Below are 19,532 nucleotides of genomic sequence, written 5' to 3'. Positions count from 1 at the left end.
TGCCGTGGTAGAACAATTACGTTAACCAAATTAAACACGGAGATGTAGGTTTTATTAATTTAGTGTGGCGCAGCACAGCAAAGGAAAAGTAATGCAGAAACACCACTGAACAACATCTAAAAACCACTCGTATTCTTTTTTTCCCCTCTCTCTCTCTCTCTGTGTCACCTGCACTATATGCAAATCGGTAGCCATGGCAACTGAAAGACAACAGTTTCACTCATAGAGCAGGAAACACCCAAAAAAAAAAAAAAAAACACAAAAAAAAAAGAGCGCCGAGCCCGTTACAGTAGCTTACAGTGCTTTCAGGCTTTGCGTTTATTTTGCAATTATGAATAAGTAATGGTCTGAACGCAGCAGTGGACGGTTAGCTGATTTAAACGCATGATGATCTGATACTGATGATCTGTTAGTATGTTTATGTGAGTCGCCCTTTTTTTTTTTTTTTTTTAACTGAACCAAAACGCACAGACAGCAAACTCAAACTGTGGCGGTGGCACTTCCAGCGTCAGCTGCCACAGGTTAATATTGAACATTGAATATGCATACGTTTATTTCAAAGAAAACAACCCTGTGGAACACGATAACCTTGGACCTTGTTATTTAGTTGTCATGGTGATAATTAAAAAGCAAAGTATTGCGTCCCCTTTTTCTTCTATCCCACACCGTAGATTTGGGATTCAGTGTGCTACGTTGACAACTTGGCAGTTAACACCTGGTAGTTACGGTCGGTGAGTGTTTTTTTTTTTTGTGTGTTTTTTTTTGGCCCTCCAGCAGGGAGCTGGATTTGGAGGCCGGGATCTTTTGCATGTTGCACCCCGTTTCAACACGTCTGTGGAACCGTTTCTTAAAAAGCTTGCTGGTCCAGTTTATGGCTGATGTGCTTGGGTGTGAAATTAGAGTTAGTGACCTTACGAATCAGTGAATTAAAAACCCCTCACTAGGTTAAGGGGACCGATTATTGGGTGGCAACTTTTAAAGCATCGATCAATTCCCAAAGCATTGTGAACAAATATCACAAACTACTCCTGTAAGTCTAGGTTACAGTGTGGCTCAGAACGAAACTGAATTACACGATGCACACTTGAGTGATTACAATTTCACTTTCAAGCACTGCTGACTTCCCGCTTGTTGCTGCAGGAAGCTGCAAAGCAACATAAATTTGCATCTATTACTCAGATGTGAACGTTAAGCACAGCTGGCAGTGAGTGAAAGGCTGAGTGCGCCTTGGAGACGCCACGCACTATTCAAGCTGTGAAAGGAGACGTGTGCTCTGTTAGCTACTGATTTTCCTTTGTTCCACTGTCTTTGCATCTCTCCATCCAATGCTGGGCATTCAAATGTGCGTTTTGTGCTAAATTTTTAGTGACATTTTCATCCCCAAAAAATTGGTCCATTTGGAAATCTGAATCGAATTCGGTTCCACAAGGTACATTTATTTCAGGAATTCAATTCAAAAAGTGAATCTTGTGCATTTGCATAGGTTCGCTACACGCAGAGCAACAGATTTCAGATGTTGGATTTCGTTTTTATTACCCAAGACCTAAAAACAAAAGAATAAAATTCAAACAAGCTTCACAGTAAAGTTTTACAATGAGGACTGACTGCCAACCCCGCCCCTTTCTTTGACGCATCTTCCAGAAAACCTGGAACTATAAGGAAGTCACAAATAGATTCAACTATTTTATCGTCACTTCACATAAACAGTTGTCGTGTAGTCGTTAGAGCTGTTGCACGGGAGGAATTTCTGCTGTAGAAAGTGAGTGAAAAAAATAACTATCAACACTAGAAACTTGCAAAACTAGAAAATTTTTCGCACAATGCAGATGATAAAGTTATCGACTTGGATNTTTTGCGTTGCCCGGCCCGTTTTTTCTACGGGCTTGGGGAAAAAAAAAAAAAAAAAAAAAAAACAACAAAAAAACAAAAGAAAAGGATAAAAATCGATGGCTCAAAAGCGCCTATGTATTAAAAAGTCATCATGCTTAATTACAGTTAAACTTTGACAGATCATTCGTTTACAATACTGGGCAAAAGACGACAAATAAAGATGCAGATAAAAAAGAAAAACAATCGTTGAAGTTGAATGGACTGCAGTAAAAACTATTCAGGATTTTTTGTTTTGTTTTGGAATAATTCACATTAAAGTTACATTTACATAGCAAATGAGGTTTGTAACCTCAAACAAAAGAGAGTCAAACACACATGCTCGGCATTAGATATGCACTGCCCTTTTTAAAGGAATAGTCTTCGATTAAAAAAAGAACTCCATTTTCCTTCTCATTATTGTGAGTCTGAGGATCACTGGTCATGCTAACTTGGCATTTCAGGCTAACGAGCAAGGCAGTACAGGACATAGAACGTAAATCTATCAGTGCAATTAGTCAGACTAACATTCACTTAAACAAAAAACAAAACAAAAAAAAAAAACCTTAGATAAAACCAAGCCTGCACTCTGATGGTACTCTGCAGGGTAATCTTTACAGGGTAAATATAATTTTTGGTGTCAAATTTTAAAAGCTTAAAAACAATGACAAGAAAAAGAAAGAAATGATGTGATTTATTGGTATTGCAGCCATTATGTCTTACACGATCACAGCAGAGTTTTGCTTATAGAAAGAATTTCTCTGTTGTTAAAAATGCTAGTCAGAAGCAGGCAGGAATTTAAATCTACCTGAATGGTTGCAGAGAGTGCTTTTACGTCCTGAGGTAGGGTGCCAGTCAGTTGGGTCTCCAAGCTAATTGTTAGACAACATTTCTCCTGACTTTCTTTTTGTCCCTGGAAAAACTGACCGATAATATGTTGCCTATAAATTTGCGCTTGAGTTTTAGAATCCAGCTCTCTTTCTGGATGGCCATTTTCTAATGTCTCAAACCCCAGGATTGGTAAAATCACTTTTTGGCAACTTTTAGTAGTCGGGCGCAAATGAGCATGAAAAAGAAAACGTTTCAAATATGATGATTAACGCCCCTCAATGTAGAGAGCGGCATGTTTTGTTAAAGTCATTGATTTCTCTTCACAAAGCCACAAAAGGCTTCTGATTACCGATTCATAAGAACGGCAACACGTTTCTTTCTCTCGACAGCACCGAAAACCGAAAAAGTAAGCATCACCAACTGCATCGCGTCAGCCACACCAGTGAGAAGTTCACGAGGGATTCTCCTCTAATTCCTCTAAAGGGCACTGGACCTCATTCAGCTTTACAGACGGAGCAGATAAGAACGTACAGCACTAAACTTCCAAAGACGTTTGGTACCTCCAGCAGCGAGGACTGCGGTTCACATCCCGCGTTCCCCATGCAGAGTTCTCAATTGTTGCACCATCATGTATGGCACAATAGCACATACGAGAGTACATTTTTAAGGAAAAAAAAACAAAAAAACAACAAAAAAAGACGCCATCAAATGAATAAGCAATGCAGGTTTTGCATGTATACAAAAAAAAAAAAAGTCCATTTGATTTGATTTTGAAGGCAAAAAAGAAAACAAAATATCATAAGAAGAGTTCAGGACAGAGGCTCAGCTGCGCCTGTTCTCTGAGGCCAAAATGATCGATAACCGAGTGCAACGGGTTCACTATTTACTCAATGAGGTTTCCTACATCTAATGGGGGAAAGAGCAACACTGACTGAAAGCCCCGCTTTGTGCCATCGAGTTCCTCTTCATGTGTCGGTGTCCTCTTTATATCAGCGTCTCCTCGTTTCAGAGCGCAAGCAGCACGAGGACTGGGTGGCAGAGCATGAAAGAGTCCACTGTTCCCCTGGTTTGGCACTTGACAAGTACAGTCCTGCTACCAGGGGGCCGACTTCCAGCAAGGCTCTCTACAGAAGTGGATTGGATTTAAACTAGGGAGCCTGCTTTTGCGGAGTTTCACCGAAAAACAAAAGGCAATCACCGTTAAAAGTGAAGCGAAAGCTGAGGTACCTATGTGTTTCGGCAGGAAAATATCTTCCCTCCCCTTGATGAACCACAAACACAATTCACATTAAAACCTAAAGAAAAGCAATAATAATAATAAAAACATCACATTTGGCAAACAAAGACAAGATACACAACAGCAGGTTTTCCCTTTTAGATTGAAGGTTTAAAATGCAACATGGCTTAACATTCTAGGGGATTTAATTCAGAAGAGTAAGTACATTGTATAACAGCTCCATTTGGAACGAGTCAGTTTGAGAAAAAAACTGAGATCACACCCTGAAAAAACAAAACACTTTTTGTTTTTTTTACCCCTTGCTCAATTAGATTCCACTTCTTTTCAAGCCACCAGGACACCATTATCTGTCCATTGTTCGTTGGGTTTCAGCAGTGCATTTTATTATTCCCCTTTGGCCCTTCGCTCCCTCTGCCTCCTTACATCAGAAACTCAGATGGGGGTTGGTCCACCTGCCACATGTGTCAGTCAAGAGGAAAATCCACCCCCCTCACCCCCTTTCCTCTTTCGCAGCTGAGGCTTCCCGTGGAACACACTGTTCCACAGATGAGGGCAGATCCACGGAAAGTTTTGGGACTGTACGGAAGCTCTGTGTGTGTGTGTGTGTGTGTGTGTGCGTGCGTGTGTCAGGGAATAGACATTTTTATGATGAACAGGAATAAAAAGCAGGTAAATAAATAATCATGGGTGCAGTGTGGGTACCTCCCAAAGGTTATACTCTCACGCTTGTGAGAGTATAACCTTTACTCTCACAAGCGTCTTGATCTTTTGCAATCCGACCCTCTTCTCCTGCTCACCGTAATAACCTCACCGACGTCAGTGAGTCCGTAGGCGCCCTAATTCCCTTCACTCTGAGGTCGACAGCTTCCCACCTTCACTCGCAGGGTGCCGCTTTTGTGGAGGTGCCACAGCTGGACGAACTCCTCCGGCATGGTGTGGATCCACTTGTCGGGCAGGATGTTGTCGTAGTAATGGTGGCTGATGGGCTGCCCGTCCAGTCTGATGGAGAACGGCCAAAAGCCGTAAACCGTCACCTCGTCGCACATCCCCAGGGCCAGGCTGACCAGGAAGAGGCCCGTGGAGAGGCGCATGGCGTGGACGCCGCGCGCTTTCCAGAATTTGCCCACGTTGCGCAGGAAGTCGGGGTTGGCGAAGAGCATGGTGAGGTTGGAGGGGGAGTCCGTGATGGCGTAGTAGGCCCGGAGCGACGGGTCGGTGCCGGGCCTCATGGAGAACGCTGGCATGTAGATGAAGCTGGAGCCGTATGCCTTCAAATAGTCCACGAAAGCTTTTCTAGACCAGAAAAGGCCTTGGAATCTGAGGAAGAACAGGGAGAGTCGCTCTAAATGCCTCAGTGCAGTGAGTGAGATTAACAACCTGGAGTGAGTGAAGAGCGCTGCCCAGTTAAACATAACATAGTTTTACGGTGACTAAGAATGAAATCTGATCCAGTGTTTATATTTAATTAAGCCTTTAAATTATTAAAAGTCTAATCTTGTCAACGTTTAATAATTTTTTTTTTTTTTTTTTTTAGTGGCTGCCCAACCGCAACTAATCCAAGAGCTCATGAAAAGAAATCCTAGAATAATGTCTGCACTGCTGCAGGTCTGATCATGATGACAGTCAAAACGCGTGATGATGGCCCGGAGTTGCTTTGACACTTCAGCACCTGAAGAAGCGCTTTACCTTTTCTCGATGATGCTGGGGTTGGCGGTGACCAGGTGGGTTTTGTTTCCCACGTCCTCCAAATATTCCTTCTTGAGCGGTGGAAGGTTGCACCTTGAGGAGTGAAAGGCCAATCATGAGAATTATTTTAATATAATCCAACATAAAGACCACAAATGTATTCATATAAGGTAAGAAACTAAATGTAATATGGGCCTCATTTTGTAAGATGCAAAAAAAAAACTTATTTTATTTTCCATCCATAGCCACGCTGCCGTGGTAGAACAATTACGTTAACCAAATTAAACACGGAGATGTAGGTTTTATTAATTTAGTGTGGCGCAGCACAGCAAAGGAAAAGTAATGCAGAAACACCACTGAACAACATCTAAAAACCACTCGTATTCTTTTTTTCCCCTCTCTCTCTCTCTCTCTGTGTCACCTGCACTATATGCAAATCGGTAGCCATGGCAACTGAAAGACAACAGTTTCACTCATAGAGCAGGAAACACCCAAAAAAAAAAAAAAAAAACACACAAAGAACAGAGCGTCGAGTCCGTTACAGTAGCTTACAGTGCTTTCAGGCTTTGCGTTTATTTTGCAATTATGAATAAGTAATGGTCTGAACGCAGCAGTGGACGGTTAGCTGATTTAAACGCATGATGATCTGATACTGATGATCTGTTAGTATGTTTATGTGAGTCGCCCTTTTTTTTTTTTTTTTTTAACTGAACCAAAACGCACAGACAGCAAACTCAAACTGTGGCGGTGGCACTTCCAGCGTCAGCTGCCACAGGTTAATATTGAACATTGAATATGCATACGTTTATTTCAAAGAAAACAACCCTGTGGAACACGATAACCTTGGACCTTGTTATTTAGTTGTCATGGTGATAATTAAAAAGCAAAGTATTGCGTCCCCTTTTTCTTCTATCCCACACCGTAGATTTGGGATTCAGTGTGCTACGTTGACAACTTGGCAGTTAACACCTGGTAGTTACGGTCGGTGAGTGTTTTTTTTTTTTGTGTGTTTTTTTTTGGCCCTCCAGCAGGGAGCTGGATTTGGAGGCCGGGATCTTTTGCATGTTGCACCCCGTTTCAACACGTCTGTGGAACCGTTTCTTAAAAAGCTTGCTGGTCCAGTTTATGGCTGATGTGCTTGGGTGTGAAATTAGAGTTAGTGACCTTACGAATCAGTGAATTAAAAACCCCTCACTAGGTTAAGGGGACCGATTATTGGGTGGCAACTTTTAAAGCATCGATCAATTCCCAAAGCATTGTGAACAAATATCACAAACTACTCCTGTAAGTCTAGGTTACAGTGTGGCTCAGAACGAAACTGAATTACACGATGCACACTTGAGTGATTACAATTTCACTTTCAAGCACTGCTGACTTCCCGCTTGTTGCTGCAGGAAGCTGCAAAGCAACATAAATTTGCATCTATTACTCAGATGTGAACGTTAAGCACAGCTGGCAGTGAGTGAAAGGCTGAGTGCGCCTTGGAGACGCCACGCACTATTCAAGCTGTGAAAGGAGACGTGTGCTCTGTTAGCTACTGATTTTCCTTTGTTCCACTGTCTTTGCATCTCTCCATCCAATGCTGGGCATTCAAATGTGCGTTTTGTGCTAAATTTTTAGTGACATTTTCATCCCCAAAAAATTGGTCCATTTGGAAATCTGAATCGAATTCGGTTCCACAAGGTACATTTATTTCAGGAATTCAATTCAAAAAGTGAATCTTGTGCATTTGCATAGGTTCGCTACACGCAGAGCAACAGATTTCAGATGTTGGATTTCGTTTTTATTACCCAAGACCTAAAAACAAAAGAATAAAATTCAAACAAGCTTCACAGTAAAGTTTTACAATGAGGACTGACTGCCAACCCCGCCCCTTTCTTTGACGCATCTTCCAGAAAACCTGGAACTATAAGGAAGTCACAAATAGATTCAACTATTTTATCGTCACTTCACATAAACAGTTGTCGTGTAGTCGTTAGAGCTGTTGCACGGGAGGAATTTCTGCTGTAGAAAGTGAGTGAAAAAAATAACTATCAACACTAGAAACTTGCAAAACTAGAAAATTTTTCGCACAATGCAGATGATAAAGTTATCGACTTGGATCAGCTTACTGAGGAAGTAGGGTGTAAGTGATGGTGGTGCTTTAAATTGACCTTGTGTGTAATTCAGGATTCACACTTGTTTATAGTCTTATCTGTGGCAGCTATATGTCTCAAATCATAATGCAGTAATTAATAACAGACCAAGATAACCTAAATAGAAAATTAAGTTTATAAACAATAACTTGTGGGAACTAAAGCCATCAAAACAGTCTGGGAAAAAGCGACGGCACGTCTCGTTAAATCACGATTTTACTGTGACCAATTACTTTAAGTTGACTTCAGTTTCACTGCCAGTCATGTAGAATCAAGAAATCAACCTGACTGTCAACATGAAGATCTGAACAAGCAACACGTTGCGGCGCTGCGTAGAGAAATTCAAGATTAGATGAGAAACTGACTTGAAGAAACGTGCAGAAAAAGTTGATGGAAAAGGCAAAAAATTGAAACAACGTCCTAAATTTCACAAAAACATTTCATCACTGTCTTGAGGTGGTTTTTGATTCCCCCCCCCCTCTCCCCTCCTCCAAAAAAAAAAAAAAAAGATGCAAAAGGGGAGATGCAAACACACGGATTTCTGTGCCTAGATGATGTTAGACTATCATATTTATTGTTCTCCCTTAAAATTACTGTATTTTCCGGACTATAAGCCGCAGGTATCTCTGCCGCTCCAGGTTTTCCACAACGATGCAGCAGCAGCAGACGGGGGCGGACACCCAAAATTTGAGTCATAAGAGGTCAATTGAATATCTCATTTATTACGGTTGAAAAAGAAAAAGTTGCCAAGTTTACATTTAACTGAACTGATTACAGTAGTTTCCGAACGGTAACTGTAACAGTAAAAGTGCTGATCCTTCGTGTCTGCTACTAACATGTGCTAAATGAAAATAGGCGCCTTCTTCTTCTTCTTTAGTTTTCTGCTTCTTCTTTAGATTTCAAAGGCAGCTTGCATCCATTATTATTGCACTACTGCCATCTACTGGATCCTAATATCTATACCTCAAATTCTCATAATGATCCCAGTATGGCAGTAGATGGCAGTAGCAGTAAAGATTCGTTAAATCTTTAATTTCCCTATTAAAGATTTAACGAAAAATCTTTAATAGGGAAATTTCAATTCCCTATTAAAGCCTAATTCCGTTTTAATGGTCGCTTTCTTCTTTTATTTCCAATTTTGACTTCCAATAATTCACTTCCTGCTAAAGAGTCCCCTGGTGGTTGAAGAAAAATCCACATATAAGCCGCGCCGGACCGCATGGTTCAAAGTTTAGGAAAAAAGTAGCGGCTTATACTCCGGAAAATGCGGTAGTTTGATTTTAAGTTTGACAACAAACTGAGAACAACTAAACAGAGTAATGGGGAGCTGTACAGCTTCAATAAAGTGAAATATCGAAGCCCCAAACCTACAGCTCTCTTTCCCTTTTACCGTTTTTCTTATGTGCTCTTAGCCCAGTGAATTTGTTCCGCTCATGCACAAAGCCGTAGACTCCAGAAGTCTCTTTGTCTCACCGCATGACGAAGTCAGCCTGGTTAATGTCTCGTCCACACTTGCTGTGCCTGAGGATACCGCCGTTGCCCACCACAGCGCACTTCTTCAGGGGCTTCAGAGGGGTGGTCTGGAGGAAACAAGAAACGGTTTTGTTAGCAGGCAACTTGTTGCGCAGATCCACATAACACGCATTCATTTTCTCTAAGGAGTCGCCTAACATTGAGGCCATTATGCAGTTGAGCGTGTGTCCTTGTGCTAAAATTCCCTCAAAAGCCCCTGGAGTGCTGGAAGACGAATCGCCGAAGAGATGCGAGGAGGCGGGGGGAGGAAGATTTCCAGAAAACAAGCTGGGGTCATGCTAACCCATGAAACCGATGCCGTCTCTGATATAACCTCCTGGAACAAAGTCCATATTATGTGTGGGAGGGAAATCATCTGATTGTCAGGCACAGACGAGTGGCACCATGTCTCTAAATGAATCTACTGATATTAAAAGAGTTAATGAATAAATGTACACTTTACATAAATATGCCCTCTAAACCCCTTTTTCCTAAATATGTTAAATGCTCCACTAACTCTAGTAATATAATCAGACCTCTGCTGGCTTTGAGAATAAAAAAAAAATAAAAAGCAGATCCAAAATATCTCTGGAGAAAATAAGAATTAGACGCTCACCTAAATGACCTTAAAATATATGAAAAAGAAACAAGCAAAAACATAAAATGTAGTCTGCACCACTTTTCCACATGCATAACCTATATACTGTAGATAAGTATTTACAGTATATAGGTGCAGTATATGCATGTGGAATGTAGATAAGTATAGATAAGTATAATTATATACAGTATAAAGGTACAATTTTATAACAGTATAAAGGTTATAGCTGTATTTTTTTTTTCATTTTTCACAACTGTCTTGCTATTTCGTGCTTAGTCATAAAAACAAAACAAAAAAAACAAAACAACAAAACTATTTAGAAGATGCCAAAAAAGGGTGAACAAATTCAGTATGTCACAATTTAGCTACACTGATCAAGTTCAGATTTTTATTGCTTTAAATTGTAGAACCACATTGTCCCTTTTAAAAAAAAAAAGCACAACCCGTTATCTCTATAATATATCTTTGAGCATGCAACTATAAACTAATAAAACTTGTTCTCTGTGCATACTGCTACCACTTGGTACAATTATAAAACCACAATAAACTTTAAGGAGGAATCCCTTTTGTGGTTGTGCACTTATCTTCAATCGCCCTCATGGTTAATCAACTAAGTCCTTGAAATATATTATATTTTAAGCACACAAGATTAATTATTATAGTTGTGAATTACTTTTTATTAGCTGATCGTTATGCAAGCTTGACATAATTTTGAACGCCAGCAAAGCCGTGTAAAATGACACGGAAAAAAACGCATACCGGATGCAGAAAAGACCATGCTTCTGCAACTTTTACCGTAAGTTCAAGGTGAGGATGATGACACATAGTGGTAATAACTGCCCTCATTCCTCTCTGAGAACACCTTCGCGGGATGCACGGCTCGGCGTCTGGACTGAATCGACATTTGTGGCGGTGACTTTCATTTGCATCCGTGCAGACGAAATATTCACAATGCGGATCGCAGATCAAATTTCCAGCATCTCACAAGTGGACAGCTGAAGCACACCGATAAGGTTCTAACGTTCACAATCACACCAATGAGTACGACAGATGAAAAGATCATAGGATTCTTGCTTTGCAGCTCGATCAGCCTCATGTGTACGTTATCTGTTTGAACCATCTTACTAACCTGTAATTACACATCAAGCTGCTTTTAGGCACATTCCCCTAAAAGCAGATTCGGCAGCAGCTGCCAGCGCCGTGCAGCTTGGCTGGTTGTCTGTGTTCAGACCCACAATCACAGCAGTGGTAGTTTACTGTATTTAGAAGAGGGCATCATCTGCCTCACATAACTACCAGTTCTCTCCTCTCTGAAAAACACACTGCGGGTCATGTAGATTCATGCAGGAAGTGCAGGGCCTGGGCTAAAAATAGAGCTGCAATAACCTCTGTTTGGTAGGTTCACTGGAGTTGAAACTAAAGAAAGATGATTACTTTTTTCACCTATACTCCTCCTAGCTCAAGACTGCAAATCTCAGATATGAAATGACTGTTTCTTTAGACCATAGAGACATGGTGGGTTACACAGAGAGTTTTTAAACCTAATTCTCAGAGAATTGATATGTAAAATTTTTTTTTTTTTTTTTACAAATCTGTCAATAATCGTGACTGACTGTGGCTGGTGAATTCGAACTCAACTCTCCAAATAAGTTAATTTGTTTCTGTCTGCAACAGGCCAGGTTGCTTTGATAGCTTTTTCATTCTAGATTATATGAAGGGTGATTTTGGAATTTGTTCGGGTTATCTCTATCTGATATGAAAAAACTAATTACATCAAGGGGCAAATGTGAATGCTTTTCGCATCACTGCACCTGCACATCGTATAAGACCTATGTAGAAATTAAAGACAATTCCTTTTAACCAGGATGATAACGCTCAAACCAGCCCCTAAGAAACAAGTCTTTAAGGAAAAAAGGAATGGGATAATTTTAGAGAAGCAATTGTATCTGCAAATTCATCTGAATAATATCCACTGAACAGTTTCTACAAATCGCAAATTGAAAAGTCAAGAAAATAATATTCGTAAAGAACATCACATGTGAGTTTTTATTGTTACTTTTTATTATTCACCCAAACTAAATTTTGGTGCTCTGGAGCAAAAGGTAAGTAAAGAGAAGCTTATTCAGAGCCAGCAAAAAAATAAATAAATAAATAAATAAATAAATAAATAAATAAAAAAAATTGACAGCTGAATTCTAAAATATTTTTAAAAATGTTATTCCATAAACCCAAAGTCCATAAGGTGGAACATTGTATGATTGTAGTCACACAAATGGATGTGAAGTAAAAACTGGTGTGAACCGAGTGGGAAGGATTTGGTTAGCCTACTCTTGGTTGCTTGGTTAGGATTTGGAAACCAAGTCCATTCCGAAAATGAAAAGCTAGCTAAAGAGTTATGGATAGATGAGCTAGAAAAACCAAAAACCTAACTAAACCCACAAACCCTAATGCACACAAAACAAGAACAGCATGGCTAAGGCTTGTTGAACATTGCAGTGTTTCGCAACCCTGGTCGTCAAGGCACACTGACATGCATGTTGTAGATGTTTCCCTGACTGCAATTCAGGAAGAGCCTGTTAATCAGTCATCAACTAAAATTATATGTGCTGAAGCAGGGAAATGCTTGAAACATACAGGTGACATGAAGTTGAAGTGAGGTGGTGAGAGAGAGACGCTGGCAGGACCCAGGTAGAACAGAAGATGATGAATTTAATGATGAACTCAGCTCGAACAGTCCAAACAAGTAGGCAGCACAGTGAAAGGTAACAGAGCGAACACTGGTAGCAACGACTGAAACACGAGAGCTGACGCCAACACAGGACTTAAGCCCGTTCTACTGTGACGACTAAACAAACAGACACTCAGGACTTCACAGTTCTACTGAGATGCCTGAACGATGACTGCAATCAGACTTGCGACAAACGACAAGGATCCGACAAAGACAAAAATAACAGGTGGTCTTAAATACACAGGGAGGGTAATCAGGGAACAAGACACAGCTGGGAACAAACAGGGAAGGCAGGACAGAGACTCGCAGGGAAACAGGACTAAACACAGAAAATCTCACAATAACTATACAGAAAAACACGGATCACAACAGCAGGACAGTTTTTGGTTGAAAAACATTGAAATATTCTACCTAAACGGCACATAAACTGAATATCAGAAGTTTATACTCTTATGTAAAGATGTCATTTGTCCATGATGTAAGGACAAGAGCAAGATACTTCTTCAGAAGATTTTTTTCCCTCCATAATAAACATGAAACATATTTTGTGTGTTGGTGTTGTTCCCAAAAAACATGAACTAATGAGAAAGGCGGGTGTAATTTTTTGGTAATTCCCCTACAAACAATGGGACAGAAGAAACGTGGGAAAATAATTAACAGAGTGAAGAAAGCTGAGGACAGAGAACAGGCTACTCACAATAGGGACAGTTTTAAGGGTATTAATTGGAATTCATTGTGACAGTATTAAATCAAAACATCTTATCACGATAAGAAATGTATGTATTCAGAAATGCTTTGTCATGACTGCTAATCAAGTGTCGTGTATGCGCACTTGTTACCGCAACCTGTTCTGGTAGTAGAACTTTGCAGCTGCTGATGAATTAGCCCAGCTACTTGGGGGGGAAAAAAAAAAAAAAAAAAAAAAAAAAGAAATCAGGACAGACAGGCACAGTGGTCCTGCCAGGTCACTTTCTCACTGCGTTCACATTTTTTATTTATTCACCCGCAGTTCCCAATGCTTGCATGACTGGACAGGCACTGCTAACGACTTTAAATTAGGGTCAGATATTCATCATGGCCCTCAACCGGTATACTGTGTGCAGATATGGATCCGGAGGGCCTCAATTACATCTCAGACCCAATTCCTCTTCCTGTGGTTAAACGGAAAAAACACAATGGTTGGCAGTGCCTCTTCACTGTCAGTTTACCGCCCACAGATGAATCTGCACGCGCCGATCCACGCAGCTGCGAATGCAGGGTGAAAACTGTTCAGATGGCATAAATAATTAATTCATTACAAAATGAAGAAATTTGTGAAATTCCAGATGTTGATTTTCGATTACGGTTAAGCGTCTTTACGATGACACCTCGGATGCTCGTCTGCCCGTTTCCCCCACAGCTTCATATTGACTCTCTCTCACACAAAGACAACGTGCGAGTAATCCTCTTCCCCTCGGAGGATGACCGTCTGCCCCACTGACCCCTCCCTTCCTCCATTATGGATCACCAAGTCATCCCTGAGCAAACACATCGTCCTCACATCGGCAGCAAGTGTGCGGAGAAACTACCTCAAAATGTATCTACTCCAAGTTACTCTTGTGTCCTTAGGAAATGATTCCATCAGGAAAAATTGTGGCAAAAGAAATATTTTACATGCAAGCTAAACATGCAGCCCTGTGGAAAAAAAAAGAAGAGTGTACCACATGGAAATGCTGGTTTACCTGCACAAAGATCGAATACGTCTCGTTGTTGACAGTGTGTGAGTAGTAATACTCTCCATCGTACCACAGGACCTTGCCAATGGGAGCGTTCTCCTTCGTCACGGAAAACATCCACCTCGGATTGCAACATTCTGTCAGCAGATTCCTGTGCAGGAAAGAAGGGAGGATTAGTCTGACCTCTGGAGACCTCTGGGATACTTTGGTGTAAACTGTCCCACACGCAGCTGCAGGAATGATTTATGGTCGCAAGCTAAACAGACAGCTGTTTTGAAGTCGTCGCTGAAAAGATTATTGCCGAGCTGGAAACCGTTACCATTAGAGAAACACGACTGTACGGTACATCCGATTGGTTAAAACGCACAACTCCAATGCTGACACCACAGGCCGACCATGATGGAGGTCAACATGAAAAAAAAAGTACATTTAGGATGTCTTGCAAGACCAGGAAATAATAAAAATGTATGATTTAATATTTAATTGAATGATGCTCTGAATGCTGTAGGCATGTTCTTGCTTCATATTCTTCTCAAGTTAGTTGTAGCATTACTTCAATTGTTCATGTAACTCTTCCTGAATTTAAAATATGTAATGACCTTCCCTCTTCTTTTTCCCGCTCCAAAAACATGATGTGTCGCTTTTAGACTTCTGTATACTGGCAGACATACAGAATGTCTATTTAAAGCTCCACACAGAGGCCCAGCACAGGGTGCACATCCTCCTTTATTGGGTGGCCTTCTTTCTGTTTTGGTTCTGTAAACTGACTGGGTTAAATGGGATTAAAGGTAGGAATTTAAAGACTACCAATCAGAAGTTTTAAAACACCCCCAGTCTTTCCAGTTGTTTTTAAATTGAAATTCAAGTCCAATGTAGCTTGAAATGTTACAAAGGTAAGTGGTGAACTTCCAAAGGTTAAAAAAAAGGTTGAGTTATCCCAAACTGAATAATAATGTACAGTTCAGAAATACATAAAAAGGTGGATAAAGCTTTGAAAGCAGGTGATGATCATTTCTCCAAAGATTCAATCGCAAATAAAGTCAAGAGTAGTTTCCTTTACTATCAAATGGGCCACAGGCGAAGCGAGCTGGCCGACACAAAGGCACAAAAAAACGCCAAAGACAAACTTCCGCCAGCTTCTGTGTTAGGCAGATCACAGACCAACGGCTTCAATCACAGCTTCACAAATCCTAGTTTCAACATTAAAGAGAGGACTTCGAGCAGCTGGTATGACAGGTCGAGTTGCAGCAAGTGAGAGGCGCTCTGAACCACAAACGGCTTCCACATTCATCCTACAGCAAGACAACAATCAAGAGGTTCATGCTGTGACAGAACAATACAGGAAGAAATGACAAGATAAGATGAAAACATGAAGTGATTAGCGCAGTCTTCAGATTTCAACCGCATCGAGCAGGTTTGGGGTGAATTAGGCGGAAATGTGAAACCAGAGCAAACTGCAAGTGAAACACATTTATAGGAACTTCTGTGACTAATAAGGGATTTCACTTTCTGAAAAGCATTTGATTTCCATAGTAGGAAAGAAAGAAAGCCACAAGTGTGTTCAGCTGTTTTATCTACCAAAGGCGGCCACTTTGACTGGTCAAAAAATAAATAAATTCGGTCTATAACCTAATTGCACAAGTTATTCATTAAGCAATGAATTCATTTCAGAGTGACATAAATGCAATTTAAAAAAAAAAAGGTTCCATTGATTACTGAGAGTGGTAAAAAAATAATTTTGCCATTCATATCTCCTAATATATGTGATGTTCTGTTATCTTTTAGCTCCACTTGAGTCTTCCTTACCAAATGCAATTTAGCATAAATAAGCTCTAACGGTATTTGAGAGCAAGGGAGAAATGTGAGCCTGGAACCGACCTGTACAAATCGATACCCGTCTGGTTCTTCTTCCACGCTTCCCCCAGTCCCAGCACCTCCTCCACAATCTCTTTGTCGCTGGGAAGTCTGTACGCAGGGAAAACGTAGAACCAGCCGAGCACCAGCACGCACAGAGCGGCCCACACCGACAGCTTAACCCGGCAGCATCGCACCAACATCTTCCCCCTCCGTCTTGTGTCAAAACAGCAGCAGCAGCAGGAGCAGCACGCGGCGCGGCGCGTCAGAATCCTTTTAAAATCGCCGGATCAGAGCTGCAGCATCCCGACAAAGGAGCGTGAGCTGCTCGGTTACGCGGTGGTTTGGTCCATGCATCGGTCTGGAAGTCCGGCTTTGAATGAGACGGGCTCTGATTTACAGGAGAAGCAGAGGCGTGTGTCCGTGCGGTGGTGGCTCACGCTCGGTCGCGGGGCTGTGGCGCAGTGTGTGAGGGTCTGTGGGAATCCGGCGCTCTGCTGGGTGTGCATCACCACCATCATCCCAGCCACGGTTATTGTGAGGAATCAGACGAGGGGCCCCTCTTCAAGCCCGGGGTTCTGTTGCATCTCGTTCTGTCCGTGCTGCTCCCCCGCCCCTCCTCGACCTTGAGCACTCACAAAAAGCCACCCCCCCCCTTTCCTTGAGGCCCCGGCTGTAGCCTAAAAATGAAGAAAAGTGTGCGGCGTAGATGAACCAGGCCTGTCCTCCTTCTCTCTAAAGGAGAGCAACCCCCTTTCGATAAGACTAAGTACTTCTTGTGGGGATGGAGGTGCGTAAAGGCGGACGAAATTGGGGAAGTGGAGAAAAGAATGTGCCTTTCAAAGTAAAAGCATGCGCGCCAACGCCGTATATTCCCATCGCCATCTGCTCCCAAACGAGGTTGTCTCCGGATTCCCGTTCCGGGCGAGCTTCTCCTTCGTAACGCCATGCACAGATGACAAGCTCACTTCTCTGACAAACCCATTTCACAAACTGGCTTAGCAGCTCAGAACAGCAACATTTAGTTTTGTTCTTCACTCAGCCCAGAGCGGGAATTAGAAAAAAAAAAAAAAAAACTTCTATTAGTTTATCCAGAGAAACTTACTCGTTACCTTAGATCAATATTTAGCACTAAACTTTTAATATCAGAGCAGGACCTAGAGAAAGTAGAACAAAGTTAGAAAGTATAGAATCAAACATTGAGAACTAACATCTAGTTTTATCAGAACAAGAATCCGGGTAAAGTCCTATTACTTTATAAATTGTGGGGTACTTTTATGGTTTGCTTTTCCTTTGCTATTTTTGTTTGTATTTCCTCCAATTTACGCAAAGCACTTTGAATCACCTTGTTGCTGAAAATGTGCTATACAAATAAAATGATCTTACCCAGCAGTGTTCTTCTGTGGCTTGACGGTTTGCATATTTCTGTCTGGTCCCTATCTGTAACTCATTGACCTGAAGTTGCATAAAGGAGTCACTGAAATGAAAACAAGTCGCATCCATTAGAGTTTGAGTNCTTGAGGTAAAATATCATTCAAATGCAAGACCAGCAGATCTTCTGTTCATGAGGGTTGCAAGACAAAGCAGCGTGTTGCTTTGACTCATGTATGACTTTTCGTTTTTTGAGAAGTCCTCGAATCCCCCGTTTTCTAAGACGCAAAGTCAAATTTCTTCTAAGTCGTTTTGATGAACGCGGCATTTTCAGAACAACTGAAGGCAGCAGCTACTTGACTGTTATAAAATGTCTGGAAAATACACAACATAACCTGTTTTCGTCCATCAACATGAGTCCAAATAAAGAAATGGCTTTGCGTACACTCTGTTTTCATTCAGGGAGTTCATTTTATTTTTCTTTGTTAAAAACCAAAAAAAAATTAAACAAAGATGGATTCATTTTTATACTACTACTCCCTGTAGAACTGTATAGCTGCATCTGTTTGCATAGCAGCGTGAATTTAGAGCTGCCAAATAAATACTGCTTGGAAAATATTTGAAAACATCAACATGTCAATAACTCACTCTGGAATAAGTTGTACTAATATATTCGACACATTTTTATTAAATTTGCCACAAATAAGGATACACACTTTTCTGCATGCTTACTTGTCCACGACAAAATGGATGTATAGGCTAGTGCTCTTTTTTCTTTCTTTCTTTTTTGTTGTTGTTTCAAACGGGGAAGGAAAATGCCTTCACCAGAGAGACAAACATTTAATCTTTGGAATGGAATAAACAAATTCTTAAACTGAAATAACACGAAACATAGATTATTGCCTGAAAATGACTGCGGACAAAAGCTGTGGTCTTTGCCTTCATGCTGGAGCCTGAACTGTGTTGCGTTCAGGCCCTCTGCTGGCTTTTATCGGCAATCGCAAAAACGATGCCAAACCAAACCGGCATACCACAGTTAGTCTCTTCTAAGGACACTTTATCATCTCTGTAACCCAGGAATTTCCCCCTAGCTGTCTGCAGCAGCTTATCATTCAGTGTAATCCATTAAAATGTTCTCATATTTGTAACTTGCTTGCCAGCTAAGGAAATTCAGAGAACATTTAATGTTTTGTCAAGTAGCTGTAAATCTTCTTTTCCTTCTTTTTAGAGCAGGTTCTGTGTTTAGACCGTTTTTTTTTTAACCGCTTAATTCCCATAAGTATAAATCAGTGCAGGCATAGAGCGAGCGACTGTAACCTGAACCGGGCAGCAGCCAGTTGTGCTTTCTCTTTGCCAGTGTGTCTTTTGACATTGATAGGTTCTCATACCAAAAGTGTTTCCTGTGGCCCGGCTTCTCAGGGCAACCCGACAGACAAATAAATAAATAAAAAAAACCCCAACAACATTCCCAATCGGTTTAAATACAACACAGGCTCGTCCAAGTGAGGTGTTGTGAAATGCGGGGCGGTCGCGGCTCCTGCTGGGATTAACGGCGAGCCAGAGTCAAGGTTGGGAGTGCGGTGAAGGGGGATGACATGGCAGGCCACTTGGGTGAAGTCATGTCTCAGCTGTTCTCTGCGCTTTGCAGACAGAGGAGTTACAAATCAAAGGTTTGTGCAAAGTCTAAGCTGAAAAGTGTTAGCAGTAGCAATCTTGTACCAAAATAATAATAACAATAATAATAATAATAATATATCAAGATCTATTTAAGACGTGTTAGATCAAAAAGACCCAACACATAGAAGCATAACAAAGGGCAAGCATAACTTTAGACGTATTCATTAATGGAGTCTAAATAGAATATGGCAAAACAGAAAAACAATGTTTTTGATTATTTTTTGGGGAAAAAAGGCATAGAAGTGTGAGTGGCACCAATATAGACACAGGGGCGGATCTAGAAAAATATTTATGGGGTGGCAAGAGGGGGGCAGGGATTTTT

At 41.1% G+C, this 19,532-nt stretch overlaps 1 protein-coding gene across 1 annotated transcript; it reads right to left on the bottom strand.

Moving 5' to 3' along the window:
- Positions 1-2,116: 2,116 nt before the first annotated feature.
- On the bottom strand, positions 2,117-17,187 carry st8sia1 (ST8 alpha-N-acetyl-neuraminide alpha-2,8-sialyltransferase 1). Its single transcript, XM_015055085.1, has 5 exons — positions 16,187-17,187; positions 14,315-14,459; positions 9,229-9,335; positions 5,621-5,713; positions 2,117-5,251 (listed from the first exon to the last, which is right to left on the bottom strand). The coding sequence occupies exons 1-5, from the start codon at positions 16,363-16,365 to the stop codon at positions 4,771-4,773; spliced, it is 1,005 nt and encodes a 334-aa protein (XP_014910571.1). The 5' UTR covers positions 16,366-17,187; the 3' UTR covers positions 2,117-4,770.
- Between the last annotated feature and the right edge of the window lie 2,345 nt (positions 17,188-19,532).

Source organism: Poecilia latipinna, unplaced genomic scaffold (genome assembly GCF_001443285.1).
Source record: "Poecilia latipinna isolate Pla-1442-1.1 unplaced genomic scaffold, P_latipinna-1.0 Scaffold1294, whole genome shotgun sequence".
Classification (NCBI taxonomy): Eukaryota; Metazoa; Chordata; class Actinopteri; order Cyprinodontiformes; family Poeciliidae; genus Poecilia; species Poecilia latipinna.
The sequence above is the reverse complement of the archived record's forward strand: the minus strand, read 5'-3'. Positions and strand labels throughout refer to the sequence as shown.